The sequence below is a fragment of the Pseudophryne corroboree genome, chromosome 3, assembly GCF_028390025.1.
Source record: "Pseudophryne corroboree isolate aPseCor3 chromosome 3, aPseCor3.hap2, whole genome shotgun sequence".
NCBI lineage: Eukaryota > Metazoa > Chordata > Amphibia > Anura > Myobatrachidae > Pseudophryne > Pseudophryne corroboree.
In genome coordinates, this window is record NC_086446.1 from 165324253 (window position 1) to 165347289 (window position 23037).

General features: G+C 49.3%; 1 protein-coding gene across 1 annotated transcript in view; it reads left to right on the forward strand.

The window, feature by feature from the left end:
• Nucleotides 1-22286, forward strand: part of PRPF19 (pre-mRNA processing factor 19) — a 157329-nt gene extending 135043 nt beyond the window's left edge. The window contains exons 14-16 of the mRNA XM_063958555.1: nt 19913-20083; nt 21693-21798; nt 22065-22286. Of these exons, the coding sequence (XP_063814625.1) occupies nt 19913-20083; nt 21693-21798; nt 22065-22162 (375 nt within the window). The 3' untranslated portion in view covers nt 22163-22286. The remainder of the gene's footprint in view (nt 1-19912; nt 20084-21692; nt 21799-22064) is intronic.
• The last annotated feature ends 751 nt before the right edge of the window (nt 22287-23037 follow it).

The window sequence follows — 23037 nt, forward strand, 5'->3', positions numbered from 1 at the left end:
TGATGGCCTTTGAGACGCCTGGGCAGGCGCGGGCTGAGAAGCCGGCTGTCCTATAGCTGTTACGTCATCCAGCCCTTTACATAAGGAGTTGACACTGTCTGTTAATACCTTCCACTTATCCATCCACTCTGGTGTCGGCCCCACAGGGGGCGACATCACATTTATCGCCATCTGCTCCGCCTCCACGTAACCTTCCTCCTCAAACATGTCGACACAGCCGTACCGACACACCGCACACACACAGGGAATGCTCTGACTGAGGACAGGATCCCACAAAGTCCTTTGGGGAGACAGAGAGAGAGTATGCCAGCACACACCAGAGCGCTATATAATGCAGGGATTAACACTATAACTGAGTGATTTTTCCCCCAATAGCTGCTTGTATACACAATATTGCGCCTAAATTTAGTGCCCCCCCCACTCTCTTTAACCCTTTGAGCCTGAAAACTACAGGGGAGAGCCTGGGGAGCTGTCTTCCAGCTGCACTGTGAAGAAAAAATGGCGCCAGTGTGCTGAGGGAGATAGCCCCGCACCTTTTTCGTCTGACTTTTCTCCCGCTTTTTTTATGGATTCTGGCAGGGGTATTTATTACATATATAGGCTCTGGGACTATATATTGTGATTTTTTTGCCAGCCAAGGTATTCATATGCTGCTCAGGGCGCCCCCCCCCCCCCCCAGCGCCCTGCACCCATCAGTGACCGGAGTGTGAGGTGTGCATGAGGAGCAATGGCGCACAGCTGCAGTGCTGTGCGCTACCTTGTTGAAGACCGAAGTCTTCTGCCGCCGATTTCCAGGACCATCTTCATGCTTCTGGCTCTGTAAGGGGGACGGCGGCGCGGCTCCGGGAGCGAACGATCGAGGTCGGGTCCTGTGTTCGATCCCTCTGGAGCTAATGGTGTCCAGTAGCCTAAGAAGCCCAAACTATCTCCAGTTAGGTAGGTTCGCTTCTTCTCCCCTTAGTCCCTCGTAGCAGTGAGTCTGTTGCCAGCAGATCTCACTGAAAATAAAAAACCTAAAATATACTTTCTCTTCTAGGAGCTCAGGAGAGCCCCTAGTGTGCATCCAGCTCAGCCGGGCACAAGATTCTAACTGAGGTCTGGAGGAGGGTCATAGTGGGAGGAGCCAGTGCACACCAGGTAGTCCTAAAGCTTTCTTTAGTTGTGCCCAGTCTCCTGCGGAGCCGCTATTCCCCATGGTCCTTACGGAGTTCCCAGCATCCACTAGGACGTCAGAGAAATTGGTGCTTTCATTTACGTTTATCAGTGCTGATCATATATACTTAGATTTTTGGTGTATGGGCGCTGGGGTGTGAGCTGGCATACTCCCTCTGTGTTCTCCCTAAGGGCTTCTCTGTGGGTCTGTCCCCGGGCTTGTGGACTGTGTGAGTGTGGGTGTGTCGGCATGTCTGAGCCTTGGTGTTCCTCCCCGGAGGAAGTTTTGGGGGGTGCAGAAAAGGATTTTAGTGTGTCTGTCGGCACAGCCGACTGCTGATTGGATGACTATGCTGAGTACGCTTAATGCGAATGTGGCTTTATTATCTAAGAGACTGGATAAATCTGATTCTCAGACACAAACATGGAGACAGTCAGTGGAGGACGCTTTGTCTCGGGTACAGACAGTCTCAGGGTCACAAAAGCATGCTTTTGACCAGATGGCAGATACAGGTACCAACACGGACTCTGATTCCGATGTCGATTTGAATGAGACTTCTTTGCATCCACGGGTTGTCAAGAGTATTCAGTACATGATTATTGCCATTAAAGATGTTTTACGTATATTTGAGGAACCTGCCATTCCTGACACAAGAGTTTGTTTATTTAAAGGGAAAAGACCTGAGGTAAAATTTCCTCCCTCTCATGAGATGAATGAGCTTTGTGAAAAGGCTTGGGAGTCGCCTGAAAAACGGTGGCAGATTCCCAAGCAAATTTTGATGGCATATCCTTTCCCCTCTGACGATAGGGTTAAGTGGGAGTCGTCTCCAAATTTGGACAAAGCTCTCTCGCCATTGTCCAAGAAGGTGGCGCTTCCGTCTCCTGACACGGCTGCTCTCAAGGATCCGGCAGATCGCAAGCTGGAGACGACATTGAAGGCCATTTTCGTTAATACTGGTGCATTGCTCAGACCTGCTGTGGCGTCGGTATGGGTGATTAGTGCTATTGCAAAGTGGGCTGAAAATTAGGCTTCTGATATGGATGCTCTTGATAAAGATAATATTCTTTTGACTCTCTGTTATATCAAGGACGCTGCAGATTACCTAAAGGATGCGGCGAGGGATGTTGGCCTCTTGGGATCAAGAGCCAATGCCATGTCTATTTCGGCAAGGAGGGCCCTGTGGGTTCACCAATGGAATGCTGATGCCGACTCCAAGTAAAATGTGGAAGCTCTCCCTTTTAAAGGTAGTGTCTTGTTTGGTGACTGCCTGGCTGACCTGGTGTCGACCGATACGGCGGGTAAGTCATCTTTTTTTCCCTATGTTCCCACACAGCAGAAAAAGGCACCCCATCAACAGATGCAGTCCTTTCAGCCTAATAGATACAAAAGAGGTAAGGGCTCGTCCTTCCTCGCTTCAAAGGGTAGAGGTAGGGTAAGAAAGTCGCCTACAGTGTCAGGCACCCAGGACCAAAAGTCCTACCCTGCCTCTACTAAGTCCACCGCATGACGCTGGGGCTCCCCTGGGGGAGTCCCTGCCGGTGGGGGGCCGTCTCCAATTCTTCAGTCAGGTCTGGGCTCGTTCGGCCCTGGATCCTTGGGTCTTAGACATAGTATCCCAAGGGTACAGACTGGAGTTTCAGGAGATGCCCCCCAACCGGTTTTTCGTGTCGGCCTTGTCAACTTCTCTTCCCGAAAGGGAGGTGATGAGGGATGCGATACAAAAGTTGTGTCAACAGAGGGTCGTGGTGCCGGTTCCCCGTCAGAACGGGGGAAGGGGTTCTATTCGAGCCTCTTTGTAGTGCCGGACGGTTCGGTCAGACCGATTCTGAACCTAAAATCCCTCAATCCATACTTGAACACTTTCAAGTTCAAGATGGAGTCTCTTCGAGCAGTGATCTCCAGCCTCGAAGGGGGGATTTTATGGCGTCAGTCGACATAAAGGATGCTTACTTACACATCCCGATTTCTCTGACGTCCTAAGTGGATGCTGGGGACTCCGTCAGGACCATGGGGAATAGCGGCTCCGCAGGAGACAGGGCACAAAAGTAAAAGCTTTAGGATCAGGTGGTGTGCACTGGCTCCTCCCCCTATGACCCTCCTCCAAGCCTCAGTTAGGTTTTTGTGCCCGGCCGAGAAGGGTGCAATCTAGGTGGCTCTCCTAAAGAGCTGCTTAGAGTAAAAGTTTTGTTAGGTTTTTTATTTTCAGTGAGTCCTGCTGGCAACAGGCTCACTGCAACGAGGGACTTAGGGGAGAAGAAGTGAACTCACCTGCGTGCAGGATGGATTGGCTTCTTAGGCTACTGGACACTAGCTCCAGAGGGACGATCACAGGTACAGCCTGGATGGGTCACCGGAGCCGCGCCGCCGACCCCCTTGCAGATGCTGAAGAGAGAAGAGGTCCAGAAATCGGCGGCTGAAGACTTCTCAGTCTTCATGAGGTAGCGCACAGCACTGCAGCTGTGCGCCATTGCTCTCAGCACACTTCACACCAACGGTCACTGAGGGTGCAGGGCGCTTGGGGGGGCGCCCGGGGCAGCAATGAAAGTACCTATGCTGGCTAAAAATACATCACATATAGCCCCTGGGGCTATATGGATGTATTTAACCCCTGCCAGGTTGTCAGAAAAACGGGAGAAGAAGCCCGCCGAAAAGGGGGCGGGGCCTATTCTCCTCAGCACACAGCGCCATTTTCCTACACAGCTCCGCTGCTAGGAAGGCTCCCAGGCTCTCCCCTGCACTGCACTACAGAAACAGGGTTAAAACAGAGAGGGGGGGCACTTATTTGGCGATATTATTATATATTAAGATGCTATAAGGGAAAACACTTATATAAGGTTGTCCCTGTATAATATAGCGTTTTGGTGTGTGCTGGCAAACTCTCCCTCTGTCTCCCCAAAGGGCTAGTGGGGTCCTGTCCTCTATCAGAGCATTCCCTGTGTGTGTGCTGTGTGTCGGTACGTGTGTGTCGACATGTATGAGGACGATGTTGGTGAGGAGGCGGAGCAATTGCCTGTAATGGTGATGTCACTCTCTAGGGAGTCGACACAGGAATGGATGGCTTATTTAGGGAATTACGTGATAATGTCAACACGCTGCAAGGTCGGTTGACGACATGAGACGGCCGGCAAACCAATTAGTACCTGTCCAGGCGTCTCAAACACCGTCAGGGGCTTTAAAACGCCCATTTACCTCAGTCGGTCGACACAGACACAGACACGGACACTGACTCCAGTGTCGACGGTGAAGAAACAAACGTATTTTCCATTTGGGCCACACGTTACATGTTAAGGGCAATGAAGGAGGTGTTACATATTTCTGATACTACAAGTACCACAAAAGAGGGTATTATGTGGGGTGTGAAAAAACTACCTGTAGTTTTTCCTGAATCAGATAAATTAAATGAAGTGTGTGATGGTGCGTGGGTTTCCCCCGATAGAAAATTATTGGCGTTATACCCTTTCCCGCCAGAAGTTAGGGCACGTTGGGAAACACCCCTTAGGGTGGATAAGGCGCTCACACGCTTATCAAAACAAGTGGCGTTACCGTCTCCAGATACGGCCGCCCTCAAGGAGCCAGCTGATAGGAGGCTGGAAAATATCCTAAAAAGTATATACACACATACTGGTGTTATACTGCGACCAGCGATCGCCTCAGCCTGGATGTGCAGCGCTGGGGTGGCTTGGTCGGATTCCCTGACTGAAAATATTGATACCCTTGACAGGGACAGTATTTTATTGACTATAGAGCATTTAAAGGATGCATTTCTATATATGCGAGATGCACAGAGGGATATTTGCACTCTGGCATCAAGAGTAAGTGCGATGTCCATATCTGCCAGAAGATGTTTATGGACACGACAGTGGTCAGGTGATGCAGATTCCAAACGGCACATGGAAGTATTGCCGTATAAAGGGGAGGAGTTATTTGGGGTCGGTCCATCGGACCTGGTGGCCACGGCAACAGCTGGAAAATCCACCTTTTTTACCCCAAGTCACATCTCAGCAGAAAAAGACACCGTCTTTTCAGCCTCAGTCCTTTCGTCCCCATAAGAGCAAGCAGGCAAAAGGCCAGTCATATCTGCCCAGGGATAGAGGAAAGGGAAGAAGACTGCAGCAGGCAGCCCATTCCCAGGAACAGAAGCCCTCCACCGCTTTTGCCAAGTCCTCAGCATGACGCTGGGGCCGTACAAGCGGACTCAGGTGCGGTGGGGGGTCGTCTCAAGAGTTTCAGTGCGCAGTGGGCTCACTCGCAAGTGGACCCCTGGATCCTACAAGTAGTATCCCAGGGGTACAGATTGGAAATTCGAGACGTCTCCCCCTCGCAGGTTCCTGAAGTCTGCTTTACCAACGTCTCCCTCCGACAGGGAGGCAGTATTGGAAACAATTCACAAGCTGTATTCCCAGCAGGTGATAATCAAAGTACCCCTCCTACAACAAGGAAAAGGGGTATTATTCCACACTATATTGTGGTACTGAAGCCAGACGGCTCGGTGAGACCTATTCTAAATCTGAAATATTTGAACACTTACATACAAAGGTTCAAATCAAGATGGAGTCACTCAGAGCAGTGATAGCGAACCAGGAAGAAGGGGACTATATGGTGTCCCTGGACATCAAGGATGCTTACCTCCATGTCCCAATTTGCCCTTCTCACCAAGGGTACCTCAGGTTCGTGGTACAAAACTGTCACTATCAGTTTCAGACGCTGCCGTTTGGATTGTCCACGGCACCCCGGGTCTTTACCAAGGTAATGGCCGAAATGATGATTCTTCTTCAAAGAAAAGGCGTCTTAATTATCCCTTACTTGGACGATCTCCTGATAAGGGCAAGGTCCAGAGAACAGTTGGAGGTCGGAGTAGCACTATCTCAAGTAGTTCTACGACAGCACGGGTGGATTCTAAATATTCCAAAATCGCAGCTGTCTCCGACGACACGTCTGCTGTTCCTAGGGATGATTCTGGACACAGTCCAGAAAAAGGTGTTTCTCCCGGAGGAGAAAGCCAGGGAGTTATCCGAGCTAGTCAGGAACCTCCTAAAACCAGGAAAAGTGTCAGTGCATCATTGCACAAGGGTCCTGGGAAAAATGGTGGCTTCTTACGAAGCGATTCCATTCGGCAGATTTCACGCAAGAACTTTTCAGTAGGATCTGCTGGAAAAATGGTCCGGATCGCATCTTCAGATGCATCAGCGGATAACCCTGTCTCCAAGGACAAGGGTGTCTCTTCTGTGGTGGCTGCAGAGTACTCATCTACTAAAGGGCCACAGATTCGGCATTCAGGACTGGGTCCTGGTGACCACGGATGCCAGCCTGAAAGGCTGGGGAGCAGTCACACAAGGAAAAAATTTCCAGGGAGTGTGATCAAGTCTGGAGACTTCTCTCCACATAAATATACTGGAGCTAAGAGCAATTTACAATGCTCTAAGCTTAGCAAGACCTCTGCTTCAAGGTCAGCCGGTATTGATCCAGTGGGACAACATCACGGCAGTCGCCCACGTAAACAGACAGGGCGGCACAAGAAGCAGGAGGGCAATGGCAGAAACTGCAAGGATTCTTCGCTGGGCGGAAAATCATGTGATAGCACTGTCAGCAGTGTTCATTCCGGGAGTGGACAACTGGGAAGCAGACTTCCTCAGCACGACCTCCACCCGGGAGAGTGGGGACTTCATCGGGAAGTCTTCCACATGATTGTGAACCGTTGGGAAAGACCAAAGGTGGACATGATGGCGTCCCGCCTGAACAAAAAACTGGACAGGTATTGCGCCAGGTCAAGAGACCCTCAGGCAATAGCTGTGGACATTCTGGTAACACCGTGGGTGTACCAGTCGGTGTATGTGTTCCCTCCTCTGCTTCTCATACCTAAGGTACTGAGAATTATAAGACGTAGAGGAGTAAGAACTATACTCGTGGCTCCGGATTGGCCAAGAAGGACTTGGTACCCGGAACTTCAAGAGATGCTCACAGAGGACTCATGGCCTCTGCCGCTAAGAAGGGACTTGCTTCAGCAAGTACCATGTCTGTTCCAAGACTTACCGCGGCTGCGTTTGACGGCATGGCGGTTGAACGCCGGATCCTAAGGGAAAAAGGCATTCCGGAAGAGGTCATTCCTACCCTGGTCAAAGCCAGGAAGGAGGTGACCGCACAACATTATCACCACATGTGGCGAAAATATGTTGCGTGGTGTGAGGCCAGGAAGGCCCCACGAAGAAATTTCAACTCGGTCGATTCCTACATTTCCTGCAAACAGGAGTGTCTATGGGCCTCAAATTGGGGTCCATTAAGGTTCAAATTTCGGCCCTGTCGATTTTCTTCCAGAAAGAATTGGCTTCAGTTCCTGAAGTCCAGAAGTTTGTCAAGGGAGTACTGCATATACAACCCCCTTTTGTGCCTCCAGTGGCACTGTGGGATCTCAACGTAGTTCTGGGATTCCTCAAATCACATTGGTTTAAACCGCTCAAATCTGTGGATTTGAAATATCTCACATGGAAAGTGACCATGATGTTGGCCCTGGCCTCGGCCAGGCGAGTGTCAGAATTGGCGGCTTTGTCTCACAAAAGCCCATATCTGATTGTCCATTCGGACAGGGCAGAGCTGCGGACTCGTCCCCAGTTTCTCCCTAAGGTGGTGTCAGCGTTTCACCTGAACCAGCTCATTGTGGTACCTGCGGCTACTAGGGACTTGGAGGACTCCAAGTTGCTAGATGTTGTCAGGGCCCTGAAAATATAGGTTTCCAGGACGGCTGGAGTCAGGAAAACTGACTTGCTGTTATCCTGTATGCACCCAACAAACTGGGTGCTCTTGCTTCTAAGCAGACGATTGCTAGTTGGATGTGTAGTACAATTCAGCTTGCACATTCTGTGGCAGGCCTGCCACAGCCAAAATATGTAAAAGCCCATTCCACAAGGAAGGTGGGCTCATCTTGGGCGGCTGCCCGAGGGGTCTCGGCTTTACAACTTTGCTGAGCTGCTACTTGGTCAGGGGCACACCCTGGCTGAGGAGGACCTGGAGTTCTCTCACTCGGTGCTGCAGAGTCATCCGCACTCTCCCGCCCGTTTGGGAGCTTTGGTATAATCCCCATGGTCCTGACAGAGTCCCCAGCATCCACTTAGGACGTCAGAGAAAATAAGAATTTACTTACCGATAATTCTATTTCTCGTAGTCCGTAGTGGATGCTGGGCGCCCATCCCAAGTGCGGATTGTCTGCAATACTTGTACATAGTTATTGTTACAAAAATCGGGTTATTATTGTTGTGAGCCATCTTTTCAGAGGCTCCGCTGTTATCATGCTGTTAACTGGGTTCAGATCACAGGTTGTACAGTGTGATTGGTGTGGCTGGTATGAGTCTTACCCGGGATTCAAAATCCTTCCTTATTGTGTACGCTCGTCCGGGCACAGTATCCTAACTGAGGCTTGGAGGAGGGTCATAGGGGGAGGAGCCAGTGCACACCACCTGATCCTAAAGCTTTTACTTTTGTGCCCTGTCTCCTGCGGAGCCGCTATTCCCCATGGTCCTGACGGAGTCCCCAGCATCCACTACGGACTACGAGAAATAGAATTATCGGTAAGTAAATTCTTATTATTCCCTCCTCATCAGGCTTTCCTGAGGTTCGCGGTACAGGATGGCCATTACCAATTTCAGGCGTTGCCGTTTGGGCTTTCCACGGCCCGAGGGTTTTCACCAAGGTAATGGCAGAGATGATGGTCCTCCTTCGCAAGCAAGGGGGTCACAATTATCCCGTACTTGAACGATCTCCTGATAAAGGCGAGGTCCAAGGAGCAGTTGTTAAGAAATGTGGATCTCTCTCTGTCGGTTCTGCGACATCACGGTTGGATACTTTGCCAAAGTCTCAGTTGATCCCGGCCACTCGGCTGCCTTTCCTGGGCATGGTCCTGGACACGGAGGTACAGAGAGTGTTTCTTCCAGAGATCAAAGCTCTGGAAATCCAGACCATGGTCAGGGAGCTTCTGAGGCCGACGAGTGTGTCGATTCATCAATGCACCCGGGTACTAGGGAAGATGGTTGCTGCTTACGAAGCCATTCCGTTTGGCAGGTTTCATGCCCGGGTGTTTCAGTGGGATCTGCTGAAAAAGTGGTCCGGGTCTCACCTGCACATGCACCGGAAAATAAGTCTATCTTCCAGGTCCAGGATTTCGCTCCTGTGGTGGCTGCAAGGCTCTCACCTTCTAGAGGGACGCCGATTTGGAATCCTGGACTGGGTCCTACTGACAACAGATGCAAGTCTCCGAGGCTTGGGCGCAGTCACGCAAGGAAGAAATTTCCAGGGAAAATGGTCAAGCCAGGAATCTTGTCTCCACATAAATGTTCTCGAGCTGCGAGCCATTTACAACGGACTGCGGAAGGCACAGAACCTTCTTCAGGGTCTCCCTGTCCTGATCCAGTCGGACAACATAACAGTGGTGGCGTACGTAAACCACCAAGGCGGAACAAGGAGCAGGGTGGCTATGGACGAGGCCACAAGAATCCTACGCTGGGCGGAACAGCACTTGAGCGCTCAGTCGGCAGTCTTCCTCCCGGGAGTGGACAACTGGGAAGCAGACTTCCTCAGCAGACACGATCTCCATCCGGGAGAGTGGGCTCTTCATCGAGAGGTATTTGTAGAAGTGACAAAGCGTTGGGGAATTCCCCTGATAGACATGATGGCGTCTCGCCTCAACAAGAAGCTTTCAAGGTATTGTTCCAGGTCAAGGGACCCCAAGCCAGTGCAGTGGACGCCCTGGTGACCCCGTGGGTGTTTCAGTCGGTGTATGTGTTCCCTCCACTTCCTCTCATTCCGAAGGTGCTGAGGATCGTTCGACGAACAAGGGTGCAGGCGATTCTCGTCGTTCCAGATTGGCCACGGAGGGCCTGGTATCCGGATCTTCAAGAATTACTAGTGGAAGATCCGTGGCTGCTTCCTCTAAGAGAGGACCTGTTGTTGCAGGGGCCCTGCATGTTTCCGGACTTACCGCGGCTGCGTTTGACGGCGTGGAAGTTGAGCGCCAAATCTTAGCTCGGAAGGGTATTCCCGGGGAGGTCATCCCCACTCTCCTTAAGGCTAGGAAGGAGGTTACGGCAAAACATTATCACCGTATTGGAGGAGGTATGTTTCATGGTGTGAGACCAAAGTAGCTCCAGCGGAGGAGTTTCACTTGGGTCGGTTTCTCCATTTTTTGCAGGCAGGCGTAGATGCAGGCCTGAAGTTGGGTTCCATCAAAGTGCAGATTTCGGCTTTATTTATTTTCTTTCAGAAAGAATTGGCCGTCCTTCCCGAGGTTCAGACTTTTGTGAAGGGAGTGCTGCATATCCACCCTCCATTTGTGCCGCCGGTGGCGCCGTGCGATCTTGAAGTGATCTTGCAGTTCCTTATGTCTCACTGGTTTGAACCTTTGCGTAAGGTTGAGTTAAAATTTCTCACTTGGAAAGGGGTCATGCTTTTGGCTCTGGCGTCTGCCAGGCGGGTGTCAGAGTTGGCGGCCTTGTCTCACAAGAGCCCTTATTTGATCTTCCATTCGGATAGAGCGGAATTGAGGACTCGTCAACAATTTCTCCCGAAGGTGGTTTCTTCGTTTCACATTAACCAACCTATTGTGGTGCCTGTGGCTATGGATGCTGTGGCGGTTCCAAAGTCTCTTGATGTTGTAAGAGCTTTAAAAATCTATGTCGCCAGAATAGCTCTTACCAGAAAAACAGAGGCTTTGTTTGTCCTGTATGCTTCCAACAAGATTGGAAATCCTGCTTCTAAGCAAACTATTGCTCGCTGGATTTGTAATACGATCCAGCAAGCCCATTCTTCGGCTGGGCTACCGTTGCCAAATCAGTAAAGGCCCATTCTACCAGAAAGGTGGGCTCATCTTGGGCGGCTGCCCAAGGGGTCTCGGCACTTCAGCTTTGCCGAGCAGCTACGTGGTCGGGTTCAAACACTTTTGCTAAGTTTTACAAGTTTGATACCCTGGCTGATGAGGACCTCATGTTTGCTCAATCGGTGCTGCAGAGTCGTCCGCACTCTCCCGCCCGTTCTGGAGCTTTGGTATAGACCCCATGGTCCTTTTGGAGTCCCCAGCATCCTCTAGGACGTAAGAGAAAATAGGATTTTAATACCTACCGGTAAATCCTTTTCCCCTAGTCCGTAGAGGATGCTGGGCGCCCATCCCAGTGCGGACTGTTACTTGCAGTTGTGTTATTACTGGTTATATTTGTTTACACGTGGGTTGTGTATTTGTTATATTCAGCTTGTTGCTGTTGTTAATTCATACGGTTATCTGGTTTCATGCTACTCCAGTTGTATGGTATGTTTGTGGTGTGGGCTGGTATGTTTCTCGCCCTTAGTTTAAACAAAAATCCTTCCTCGAAATGTCCGTCTCTCCTGGGCACAGTTCCTATAACTGAGGTCTGGAGGAGGGGCATAGAGTCCTTTTGGAGTCCCCAGCATCCTCTACGGACTAGGAGAAAAGGATTTACCGGTAGGTATTAAAATCCTATTTTATCAAACTAAGAGTGCCCCCTAAAAGGGATTTTCATCAGTTTCTCTTGTCCCTTGCACAAAAGAGCATCCCTGGTATATATAAACGTGATCAGATAACCCTTTTGGAAGTCTTAATGATTCAATGCATCGTTGATGCATACAACATGGAGAGCATCATCATTGCATATAGGGTCGTGTATTTGTTTGAAGATGCTTTTCTGAGTTACTGTGCTTGTCAGAGTGGGCTGCAAAGTGCCTCCAGAATGCTTGGATATGAGGGTGCTTTTTAATCATATCAATGCTGATTTGTGCTGTGGGGTAGACTGGGCTCCACAAGGAATTACATCGGGGTGTAAAGTAGGATCTTGATCCGAAGCACCAACGGGCTCAAAGCTTTGACCTTCTTCCCAAGATGCATAGCGCTGCCTCCTATATCACCCCGCCTCCATGCACAGGAGCTCAGTTTGTTTCAGGTCACTTAACAGGAGGCTGCTTCAGGCAGCCTATTCTTAGCTTTAACTTTAAAGAAAAGAAGAGGATTTTACAAGGGCTGCAGCAGGCTGTGTCTGATAGACGCCTCTGCTGCAGCTACATCACCCCCAGCAGCGCTGTATACTCCCGCGCCGCGGTTGCCAGGTCACTACAGCGGAGGCGCCGGCTTCTTCCTCTCTCTGCCGTGAGTCACATGCACGCCGCCGTCTCCCGGCCGCTGACAAGGGGGAGGTAAGGGACTTCTGTGCTGCACTTTGCACCGCGTTCCCGCGTGGCCGGCGGAGGTGGGCCGCGGGCTGGCGTGAACACAGATTACTGGGCTGATGTTCCGCTAGCCACCAGGGTGATTCTGTATGGGCAGAGGTCAGGGCGGACGATGTACCATTAAGCCCCCCCCCCGCGCTTTCTTTACTGCCCGCACACCCGGTGGGGATGCCAGCAGGGAGAGCAGGCCGCGCCATTACTGCAATGTTCCCGCCCTGGAGCTGCTTCCTTCTCCCTCACTCCCGGTCAGCAGCCATTACAAACAGAGCCTTGCTGTTCCTGGGATTGCTGGGGCAAATCCTCCTCTGTGGAACCGCCTGACTGCCAGTGCTGTGCTTCCTACAGGACACTTGAGTATTCTACCTGTCACTGGGACTGTGTTAGTTAAGAAAGAGCGCATACTGTTAGGGTTGTGTGGTACAAATACCCTGTGATATACATCCAGTGCCTACTGCGTTTGTTATATTTATTGTTATCACATACAGCCATACTGAGTATTACTTTGTATTGCTAGTCCAGTGCAGTTTATGGTACAACATTCTGCTTGGTACGTTTGTGACTATATACGTGTGTGTGCATGTAGCTGCTGCGTGGTTGCCTTATTGCAGGGTATTTCACTCGGCATGCTATTCCTATATTACTATACCTATGGGGGCCAAGTGTTTCAGGTTTTCTCTGATGATAATATAGGTTTGGTTCACAAGATATGCTACTGGAGTATTTTTTACTTGTGAATTATAGTCACCATATGTTCTATTCCTATTGAACCCTCAGTCTGTGCTACCGTAGGCACGCTTTACCTTGAGTTCTTGATGGGTATAGTGCTGCTACACTTTGTACCTGGTTGCCCAATATTGTGCACATAGTTATGTCTGCTACACGTGGCAATGACGCTGGGGCTTCTCCCACACTGCGTGGTAGTGAGGCCGCAGACGTGATGGAGGAAAATATGGCAGCTGAGAGTTCTGGTTCAGGGGGTTCCTTACCCCCCAGTGGGTCAGTAGCACCTGGGGCATCACAGGGCCCACCTTGGGCTACGTTTTCCACGCTGTTAAACACGCTTGTAACTAAATTGGCACCCCCTTTGGGACCACCTGTGCCGATGCAGCAGTTTATGGTCCCTGCTATTAATCCGCCATGGGCAGATCAAATCCCCACTCAGTTACAGCATTTGAACCGGTGACTAAATCTAAGTGTCACTCTCGCCCGCCTAAGACTAAGTCATCTTCTAAACGGGCCATTACCTCCTCCCAATTCACTGCTATCCCAGACACTTCCTCTGAGGAGGACGGTGCATATACTGATCCCACATACACTGACACAGATGTTTCTGATGGGGAAGGGAAATCATTGGTGGATGTCCCGGATGTGATGGAAGCAATTAGGCTCATTCTTCAGGTGTCTGATGTTCCTGATGCAGAAAATTACCAGGTCAGCGCTTAATGCCAATGATGTACACAAAATTAATAAAAGTTTATTAGACAAACTAAAAACATATAACAATTTAAAATTGGTAAGACCACAACATAGTAATCATATAAAACTGAGGTATCTGAAACCTCTAAAATAAGCAATAATATACACTAATTGTAAGCACTAGAAGGCAGTCGCAAAACCTTGAATGGGAATAACTGTTTGATTTTATCTCTGTTTAAATAATTGCCCACGATATAAGCACAAAGAATCTTACACGGCCGTGCATATAAGTGTCCTCCATTATACAGGTTCAATCACAGCTGGAAAAAGTTCATAAACTTAGAGGTCCACTGGATGTATAAACGGTGCAGAAATATGAAGAACACTCTGCCTCTTGACGAAGCCGCCTGGGGTGCGGAGAAACGCGTTGAGGGTACAGAGAGAAGGGGTCGCCAATACCTCTATTGCCCACAAGAACAAGACTTTGTCCTCACAGCAGCTGACTACAGCATTTGCCGGCAATTGCTCATCTCTAATGAGACTGCACCACTCGCTTTCCTTCATTACACTGGGAACGCCTTATACCCTGTCCTGCCGAGCACTACTCCGTTTGTGCTGGGGGTGCAGAACGGCGAACTGGTGTATCTACATTGTGCCGGACGGTGGAGAGCGGCTCCCTGCTTGATTGCACCGCTGACGGGCTGTGCCACTGACGGACTTTGCCGCTGACGGATGTCTCACCCGTGCACAGGGTGATATAGAGCGGCTCCATACAACACATGAGGTGCAGCAAGGACACTTCTATATATACTGTGAGTAGCAGTTATCATACAACTTCATATTTCTGCACCGTTTATACATCCAGTGGACCTCTAAGTTGATGAACTTTTTCCAGCTGTGAATGAACCCGTATAACGGAGGACACTTATATGCACGGCCGTGTAAGATTCTTTGTGCTTATATCGTGGACAATTATTTAAACAGAGATAAAACCAAACAGAGAGTTATTCCCATTCAAGGTTTTGCGACTGCCTTCTAGTGCTTACAATTAGTGTATATTATTGCTTATTTTAGAGGTTTCAGATACCTCAGTTTTATATGATTACTATGTTGTGGTCTTACCAATTTTAAATTGTTATATGTTTTTAGTTTGTCTAATAAACTGTTTTATTAATTTTGTGTACATCATTGGCATAAAGCGCTGACCTCGTAATTTTCTGCATTTGTTTTGTTGTTTGAGGAGGCTGGCTACCTCCTCACCAGGTGGCAGCTAATCCCAGGGTGTAAACACACACAGTTCTACTCGGCGCCATCAAAACCTTTTTCTTCTGTCTGATGTTCCTGAGCCTGAGGCTGTCCCTAAAAAGCCAGATAGGTTTAAACATAAGAAGGTGGTTAAACAAGTTTTACCTAATTCTCAACTCCTGGCTGACATACGTCAAGACTCATGGGATAATCCGGGAACGGAATTCACACCGCATAAGAGACTGTTGGCTCGCTATCCTCTCTCTACGGAGCTATATAAAAAATTGGGAAACTCCTCCCCCTGTAGATTCTTATGTGGCGCGTATGGTAGTTTCCTCTGCTCTGCCAGTAACTACCGTCACCTCTCTGAAGGAACTGACGGACAGACGTGTGGAGGGTTGTTTGAAAGCGATTTACACCCTACCGGGGGCTGTGCATAGGCCAACCATTGCAGCAACTTGGGCTGTTGAGGCGTGGGCTCAGAAGCTAGAGGCAGAGTAGCCTTCCAAAGCATCTGAGCATGCTCGACAATGTCTCTCGTATATTACCACAGCTTCTCTGTACCTTAAGGAGGCGGCCCCCGATGCCAGGGTGCTGGTGGCCAAGCTACTATTACGTCCGTCTTGGCCAGACGTATCCTTTGGTTGAGATCCTGGTCGGTGGATATGGATTCCAAGAAAAACCTGGAGGTGCTTCCTTTCAAGGGAGACATTCTCTTTGGAGAAGTCCTCAATAAGATTGTGGCTGATCTGGCTACTGCTAAAACAGCTTGCCTACCTAGTATGGCTCCTTCCGCACAGAAGGCTAAAAGTACTTTACCTTGGCCCTTTCGTCCTCCAGGAAAAGCAAAAGGTCAGGCGTACCCAAAGCAAACTTGTGCTTCCAGACCGAAGCGTGACTGGGCCTCCCGTCGGCCAGCTTCCAAAACTGACAAGCTTGCCGCATGACAGGGCGGGCCTCCCTCTGGGGGATCCCAGGGTGGGGGGCCGACTTCTAGGTTTTGCCCAGAAATGGTTGATGACCACTTCAATTACCTGGGTAAGGGAAGTCGTCGCTCGAGGTTACGCCATACCCTTCAAGACTCGTCCCCCTCATCGATTTTGCCTGACAGATCTGCCTCTGGATCCGGCAAAACACTTTGCAATCGGTGGTACATTCCCTCCTGACCACAGGAGTGGAAGTACAGGTACTATTCACCGCTGTTCCTAGTCCTGAAACCGAACGGGTCCTCGCAGCCCATTCTCAGTCTGCAGTCCTTGAACAAGCATGTGTGGATCTCCAAGTTCGTATGGAAACACTGCGCTCTATTCTGGCCATGGAGCCTGGGGACTATATGGTCTCCCTGGACATATAGGATGCCTACCTACATATTCCTATTGCGGCATCGGCAGTACTTGAGGTTTGCGGTGGGCAACCTTCATTACCAATTTTGGCCGTTACCCTTTGGTTTGACAATGGCTCCCCGAGTTTGCACCAAAGTAATGGTGGTCATGACGGCTACAGTCCGCCGTCAAAGGGTCAGGATCCTACCGTACTTGGACGATTTGTTGATCCTGGCAAATTCCCCAGAACTTCTCCTGTGTCATCTCGATCTGACGGTCCAGTGCATGAAAGCCCACGGGTGGCTGATCAACTGGAAGAAATACTCCCTGGTTCCTGCTCGGAGCATGTTACACTTGGGAGCGTTACTGGACACACACAACCAACGGTTGTCCCTGTCTCAGGAGAAAGTCCTGAAGCTTCAGGACAGGATTTGATGCTTCCTATCTCGTCCCCAAGTGTCGATACATTCGGCAATGCAAGTGCTAGGTCTCATGGTGTCTGCTTTCGACATGGTGGAGTATGCTCAGTTCCACTCTCGCCCTCTGCAGAAGTTAATTCTGGCCAAGTGGGACAGCCTGCCTCACCGGATCAGATCTCACATGATCTCATTGCCTCCGGAGGTCCGTCTGTCACTGAGCTGGTGGCTGCAGGACCAACAATTGAGCAGGGGCCATCCCTTCTGGATATCCGACTGGGTCCTTCTGACAACGGATGCCAGTCTGAGAGGTAGGGGCGCGGTGATGGAACAACACTCTCTTCAAGGTCGGTGGACCAAGGAGGAGTCTCTACTCCCGATAAATATTCTGGAACTGCGGGCAGTGTTCAATGCATTGACAATGGCCCAGCATCTAATACAGAACAGACCTGTTCAAGTACAATCGGACAACGCCACCACGGTGGCGTACATCAATCATCAAGGCGGCACTCAAAGCCGCATGGCAATGAGGGAAGTATCACGGATTCTTCAGTGGGCAGAACGCCATCTGCCGGCCATATCGGCAGTGTTCCTTCCGGGCGTCCTGAACTGGGAAGCGGACTATCTCAGTCGTCAGGACGTACACGCAGGAGAGTGGAGCCTCCATCCGGAGGTGTTTCAACTTCTCGTGGACACGTGGGGCCTTCCAGATGTGGATCTGATGGCGTCTCGACACAATCACAAGGTTACGGTCTTTTGAGCACGGACAACAGATCCTCAAGCTGCGCTCGTGGACACTCTGGCAATTCTGGTGTCACTCCTGCCCAGAGTAACACGGAAGTTCAAGCAAGAAGTCGCTCCAGCGTGGCCCAGATGGCACTGGTTCTCCGATCTACTGGGTCTCTCGTGAGATCATCCCCTTCTACTTCCACAACGACCAGACCTCCTTGTTCAGGGCCCTTGTGTTTACCAGGATTTGGCCCGTCTGGCTTTGACGGCATGGACCTTGAGGCTTCCGTCCTGAGGGCCAAGGGTTTTTCTGAGGCGGTCGTTCAAACTATGTTGAAGGCCCGTAAGCCGGCTTCTGCTCAGATTTACCATAGGGTCTGGAATGCTTACTTTACTTGGTGTGCTTCTTACAATCATGATGTTTTCAAGTTTAGTACGGCCAAACTGTTAGCCTTTTTAGAACAAGGCCTGGAGTTAGGCCTGCGTCTGGCCTCCTCCAAGGTTCACATTTCTGCCTTGTTGGTTTGGTTTCAGAGACAGATTGCCCCCCCCCCTACCTGATGTCCATACATTCACTCAGGGTGTGTTGAGGATTCAGCCTCCTTATGTGCCACCTGTGGCCCCTTGGGACTTGGTGGTTTTTGGAGGCATTGCAAGTGTCTCCCTTTGAGCCTCTTGCCTCTGCTGACCTTAAGTGGCTTTCCCTTAAGGTCCTGTTCTTGCTGGCTATTGCTTCAGCTAGAAGGGTCTCGGACTTGGATGTCTTATCCTGCAAGTCTCCCTATTTGATTTTTCACGTGACTGGGCGGTTCTTAGAACGCGACCAGGTTATTTACCCAAGGTGGTGTTTTCCTTCCACCTTAACCGGGAGATTGTGGTTCCGGCCTTTAATTCTCCTGAGTTGTCTCCCAAAGAACTGTCTTTGGATGTGGTACGGGCTCTCCGTATCTATGTAAGGAGAACTTCCTCCGTTAGGAAATCTTATTCTTTTTGTATTGTTTGGTTTTCACAAACGTGACTGGCCTGTTTCCAAGCGGACTTTGGTCAGATGGATTGGAATGGTAATTGCACATGCTTATGTACAGGCTGGTCATCCGGTTCCTGCTACCATTAAAGCTCATTCTACTCGGTCGGTTGGACCTTATTGGGCGGCCCACCGTGGTGCGACCCTTGAACATTGTGCAAGGCGGCTACGTGGTCCTCAGGGAAAACGTTTATTAGGTCCTATGCCTTCGATACCGCCGCTTCCGAGGATGCTTCCTTTGGACGCCGGGTTCTTGTGCCCGCTACAGTGCTTCCCCTGCCATGAGGAACTGCTTTGGGACATCCCCGATGTAATTCCTTGTGGAGCCCAGTGTACCCCGCAGCAGAAAACGAGATTTATGGTAAGAACTTACCGTTGTTAAATCTTTCTGCGAGGTACACTGGGCTCCACAAGGCGCCCACCCTGACTCACTTAGCTTCTTTGGGTTGGTATTGGCATACCCGCTGACACCCTCTCCTGCGGTGAGTGTGTGGTGTTATTGGCTGTGAGCGATTGTCGTCTCTGGTACCTGCTACTGCATTGGGCTGGTTAACGAAACTGAGCTCCTGTGCATGGAAGCGGGGTGATATAGGAGGCGGCGCTATGCATCTTGGGAAGAAGGTCAAAGCTTTGAGCCTGTTGGTGCCTCGGATCAAGATCCTACTCTACACCCCAATGTTATTCCTTGTGGAGCCCAGTGTACCTCACAGAAAGAGATTTAACAATGGTAAGTTCTAACCATAAATCTCGTTTTTTCCTTAATGGAAGATTAAGTGACGATTTTCTTCTAGAACAGACAGATATCATGGTGTTCGGTGGTGCATAACTGTGATTTTAATTCTCTCCAGGGATGTTCCTCAACATCCCTTCGCTTCTATCAGGGACAAGTAGGACCTTTTGGGCTTGAAGTATACATCCCAAAAACAAAAGGGGCTGATCCATAAAAAGCAAGTGAAAAAAGATCCAAAGAGTGAGCTCTTTGCAACAGCTTCCAGACTTTCTCATGTACTAACAGTTTCCATGTTTTTCAATGGAATTAATCCATCATGCGTCAAAGCTTTTGGTTTTTTTTTTAATAATGCTTAGAAGATTCCTTTCGTCTTGTACAGACTATGCCCCTCCAACGATTTGGGCTTTTTTTGGTACCAGTGGTCCATGTTAAATGAAGGGCATTCCACCATTACTTCCAGGAGTTATCCTTCCTGCTGAAACCCTTATTGGGTTTTTAGTCAACTTTTGTTTTTCAAGCACCAAATTAAACATATTTCAGCTATTCCTATTAAATGAATGTGCTCATCCAGCCAGATTGCTGCACTACAAATTCTATAATGCTTTCATGTTCAGAGAGAGTAGGAATCTTTAAATCACTAATATTTTATATTTTATATAGGAACGATCTAATGTGGCAAACTTTCCTGGCCATTCTGGTCCTGTATCATGTGTGGCATTCTCAGAAAATGGATATTACTTGGCAACTGCCGCTGACGACTCCAGTGTCAAATTGTGGGATTTGCGAAAACTAAAGAACTTCAAGACTCTGCAACTGGAGGAGGGATACCAGGTATTATATGGAGTGTTAAGTTCTGGATATGGGTAATACTTGTACTGTACAGACATAGGTTTACAATGTCCGTTATGTAGTTGCTGAAATGACACATGCCTTATGGAGACTTATTTGTCTATTTAAAACACACGGTTCAGCCATTCATTTGGTGTTTGTTTTAAAAAGTCCAAATATATGCTTATTGTTGACTATCACCTGTGGCTGTGTGCCTTTGGTACACAGACAAAACATGACTCTATCTACCTTGAATACGATGAAGTGTAGTACATATTGTAGCTTTGAAAGGGGTATGTATATTTATCCAGATGTATTCTATCAGGGCTGCCACCAGAAATTGTGCGGCCTGGGACTGAAAAAATAAGCAGGTACACGTTGCCCCACAGTGCCAGATATACATTGCCCCAGAGTGCCAGATATACATTGCCTCACAGTGCCAGATATACATTGCCTCACAGTGCCAGATACACTTTGCCTCACTGTGCCAGATACACTTTGCCTCACTGTGCCAGATACACATTGCCCAACAGTGCCAGATACACATTGCCCCCACAGTGCCAGATACACATTGCCCCCACAGTGCCAGATACACATTGCCCCCACAGTGCCAGATACACATTGCCCCCACAGTGCCAGATACACATTGCCCCCACAGTGCCAGATACACATTGCCCCCACAGTGCCAGATACACATTGCCCCCACAGTGCCAGATACACATTGCCCCCACAGTGCCAGATACACATTGCCCCCACAGTGCCAGATACACATTGCCCCCACAGTGCCAGATACACATGTCCCCCCAGTGAAAGATATGCTCCCACTGCCAGGTATATATGCCCCCCCTCCCCCCAGTGCCAGATATGCTCCCACTGCCAGGTATACATGCCCCCCCCCCCCCCCCCCCCCCAGTGCCAGATATGCTCCCACTGCCAGGTATATATGCCCCCCCCCCCCCCCCCCCAGTGCCAGATATGCTCCCACTGCCAGGTATACAGGAAGCCCTCCCCTGCTGCTCCCCTGTTTGTGTGTGTGAGGGGAGGAGAGCGCAGCCTGCGCCTCTCCTTCCCCTCAGTCTCCGGCGGGTGCCCCCGTTCAATTCAGTGCCGATCCGTGAGCCAATCAAAGGTCGCGGCCCGCGAGCTCTGATTGGCTCACGGGCGGCGCTGAATTGAAGACACAGAGGGGCAGGAGAGGCGCTCTCCTCCCCTCACATCAGCAGGACGGAGCGGCAGTGAGCGAAGGAGGGGGGAGCTGCGGCCCGTGGGTACGGGGTATATCCACGGGTGACTGTGTGTGCAGCCCGGGCCCTCCACTCTGTCAGAGTGGCCAGGCCCGGGACAACTGTACACAGGGCACTCCCTTGATGGCGGCCCTGTATTCTATATAGTACAATGCTTGGGAGTCCTAGATAAATACAGTAGTGTACTTTTACTGCAATTTGCCTATTAATATCTGGATTTTAACACAATGAGGTGATTGATACTGATACTGCATGGCCAGTATGAAATGGACCATAGCTAGCAGTCAGAAATGATGTGGGGCTCTACAGCATCTGAATTTCATTTGCCATTCTATCCATTTAACTTGTTTTTATTTTCTCCTGCACAGGTGCAGTCCCTGGTGTTTGATCAGAGTGGTACGTACTTGGCAGTTGGAGGGACAGATATCCAAGTTTATATCTGCAAGCAGTGGGCTGAAGTTTTGCATTTCACAGGTCAGTTGCAATGTTTACCACCTATAAAGTGTATAAATGTACTTGTATGCATGCTAACCTTAACATACTTGATAACTGATGGCTCATGAGAGGCCCTCAATGGGGCTGCACATTACATGGGGAAATATAATACAAATCTACCTTATTACCTGCGCTATGGAATTACTGTATCTTGTGTACATTCCTTGGTGGGTAGATATATATTATTGTGCCCTTACAGCAGTTTTCACTCCTACAGTTTAAATGTATCCTCCATCTTTCCACAGATCACAGTGCACTGACCACAGGCCTGGCCTTCGGGCAGAATGCAAAGTTTTTGGCATCCACAGGAATGGATAGGAGTCTACGCTTCTACAGCCTTTGAACTTTCAATGACCAGTGCTAATGCTGTGTGAAGCCACACCTGTGGCATTTCTCAAGTTAACCAAGCTTATGACATGTAACACTCTTACAATATATGTGCAACACCTGTGTGGTTGCTGACTGAACTATTGGAGTGTGCTTTCTTCTACAAGAGCTAATCACACATTGTGCAGTGCTGCGATCCGCTGCCAGAGCAAGTTGACCCTTTATAAAGCTGTGTGTGAGACTACCGTCATGTTAGATGCAGTATGGTATCCTGTCCATAGCCTGCTCACTGGAATTAAGGATTCTTCTTTTTTTAATCTCTCTCCCCCACAGCTCCCAACCCCCACTAGTTCCATTTATTCAATTACATTTTCTTCAGCGATATGATGCTTCACATTAACTTTTGTGATGCAGTTTTCCTTTTCTTTCCCATCTTCTAATGAGCCTTACTTACTGTCTTTTAATGAGCCCTTCTTATTGTTTGCTTTCATTTGTTTTGGCATCCAACTGGCAATGTGGACGTTGTCTGTTTTCTCTTTTTGCAGTTTGTAATGTTTATTAAATTAGTAAAAAAAAAAAAAATTGTTTGTTTTGTTGCAGTTATATCTTTTTCATCCACTAGGGGTCACTGGAGTACTCTTGGGATATGGACGGCTTCCGTAGGAAACAGGGCACTGAATATTTAAATTTAGAACACTCCACCCCTCCATATCCCCGAGTACCTCAGTGTTTTTTCTGTGCTCGAAGTAGCAACAGGTCTGTGTCCACAATTCTTTTGAATATTTTTTTTTTTTTAGTGAATATTTTTTTCCTTTTTCATACACATCCCTTTCCCCCTTCCAAAAGGCAGGGTCAGGGATAGTGCAAGCTGCTACTAGCAGCTGTGGCGTG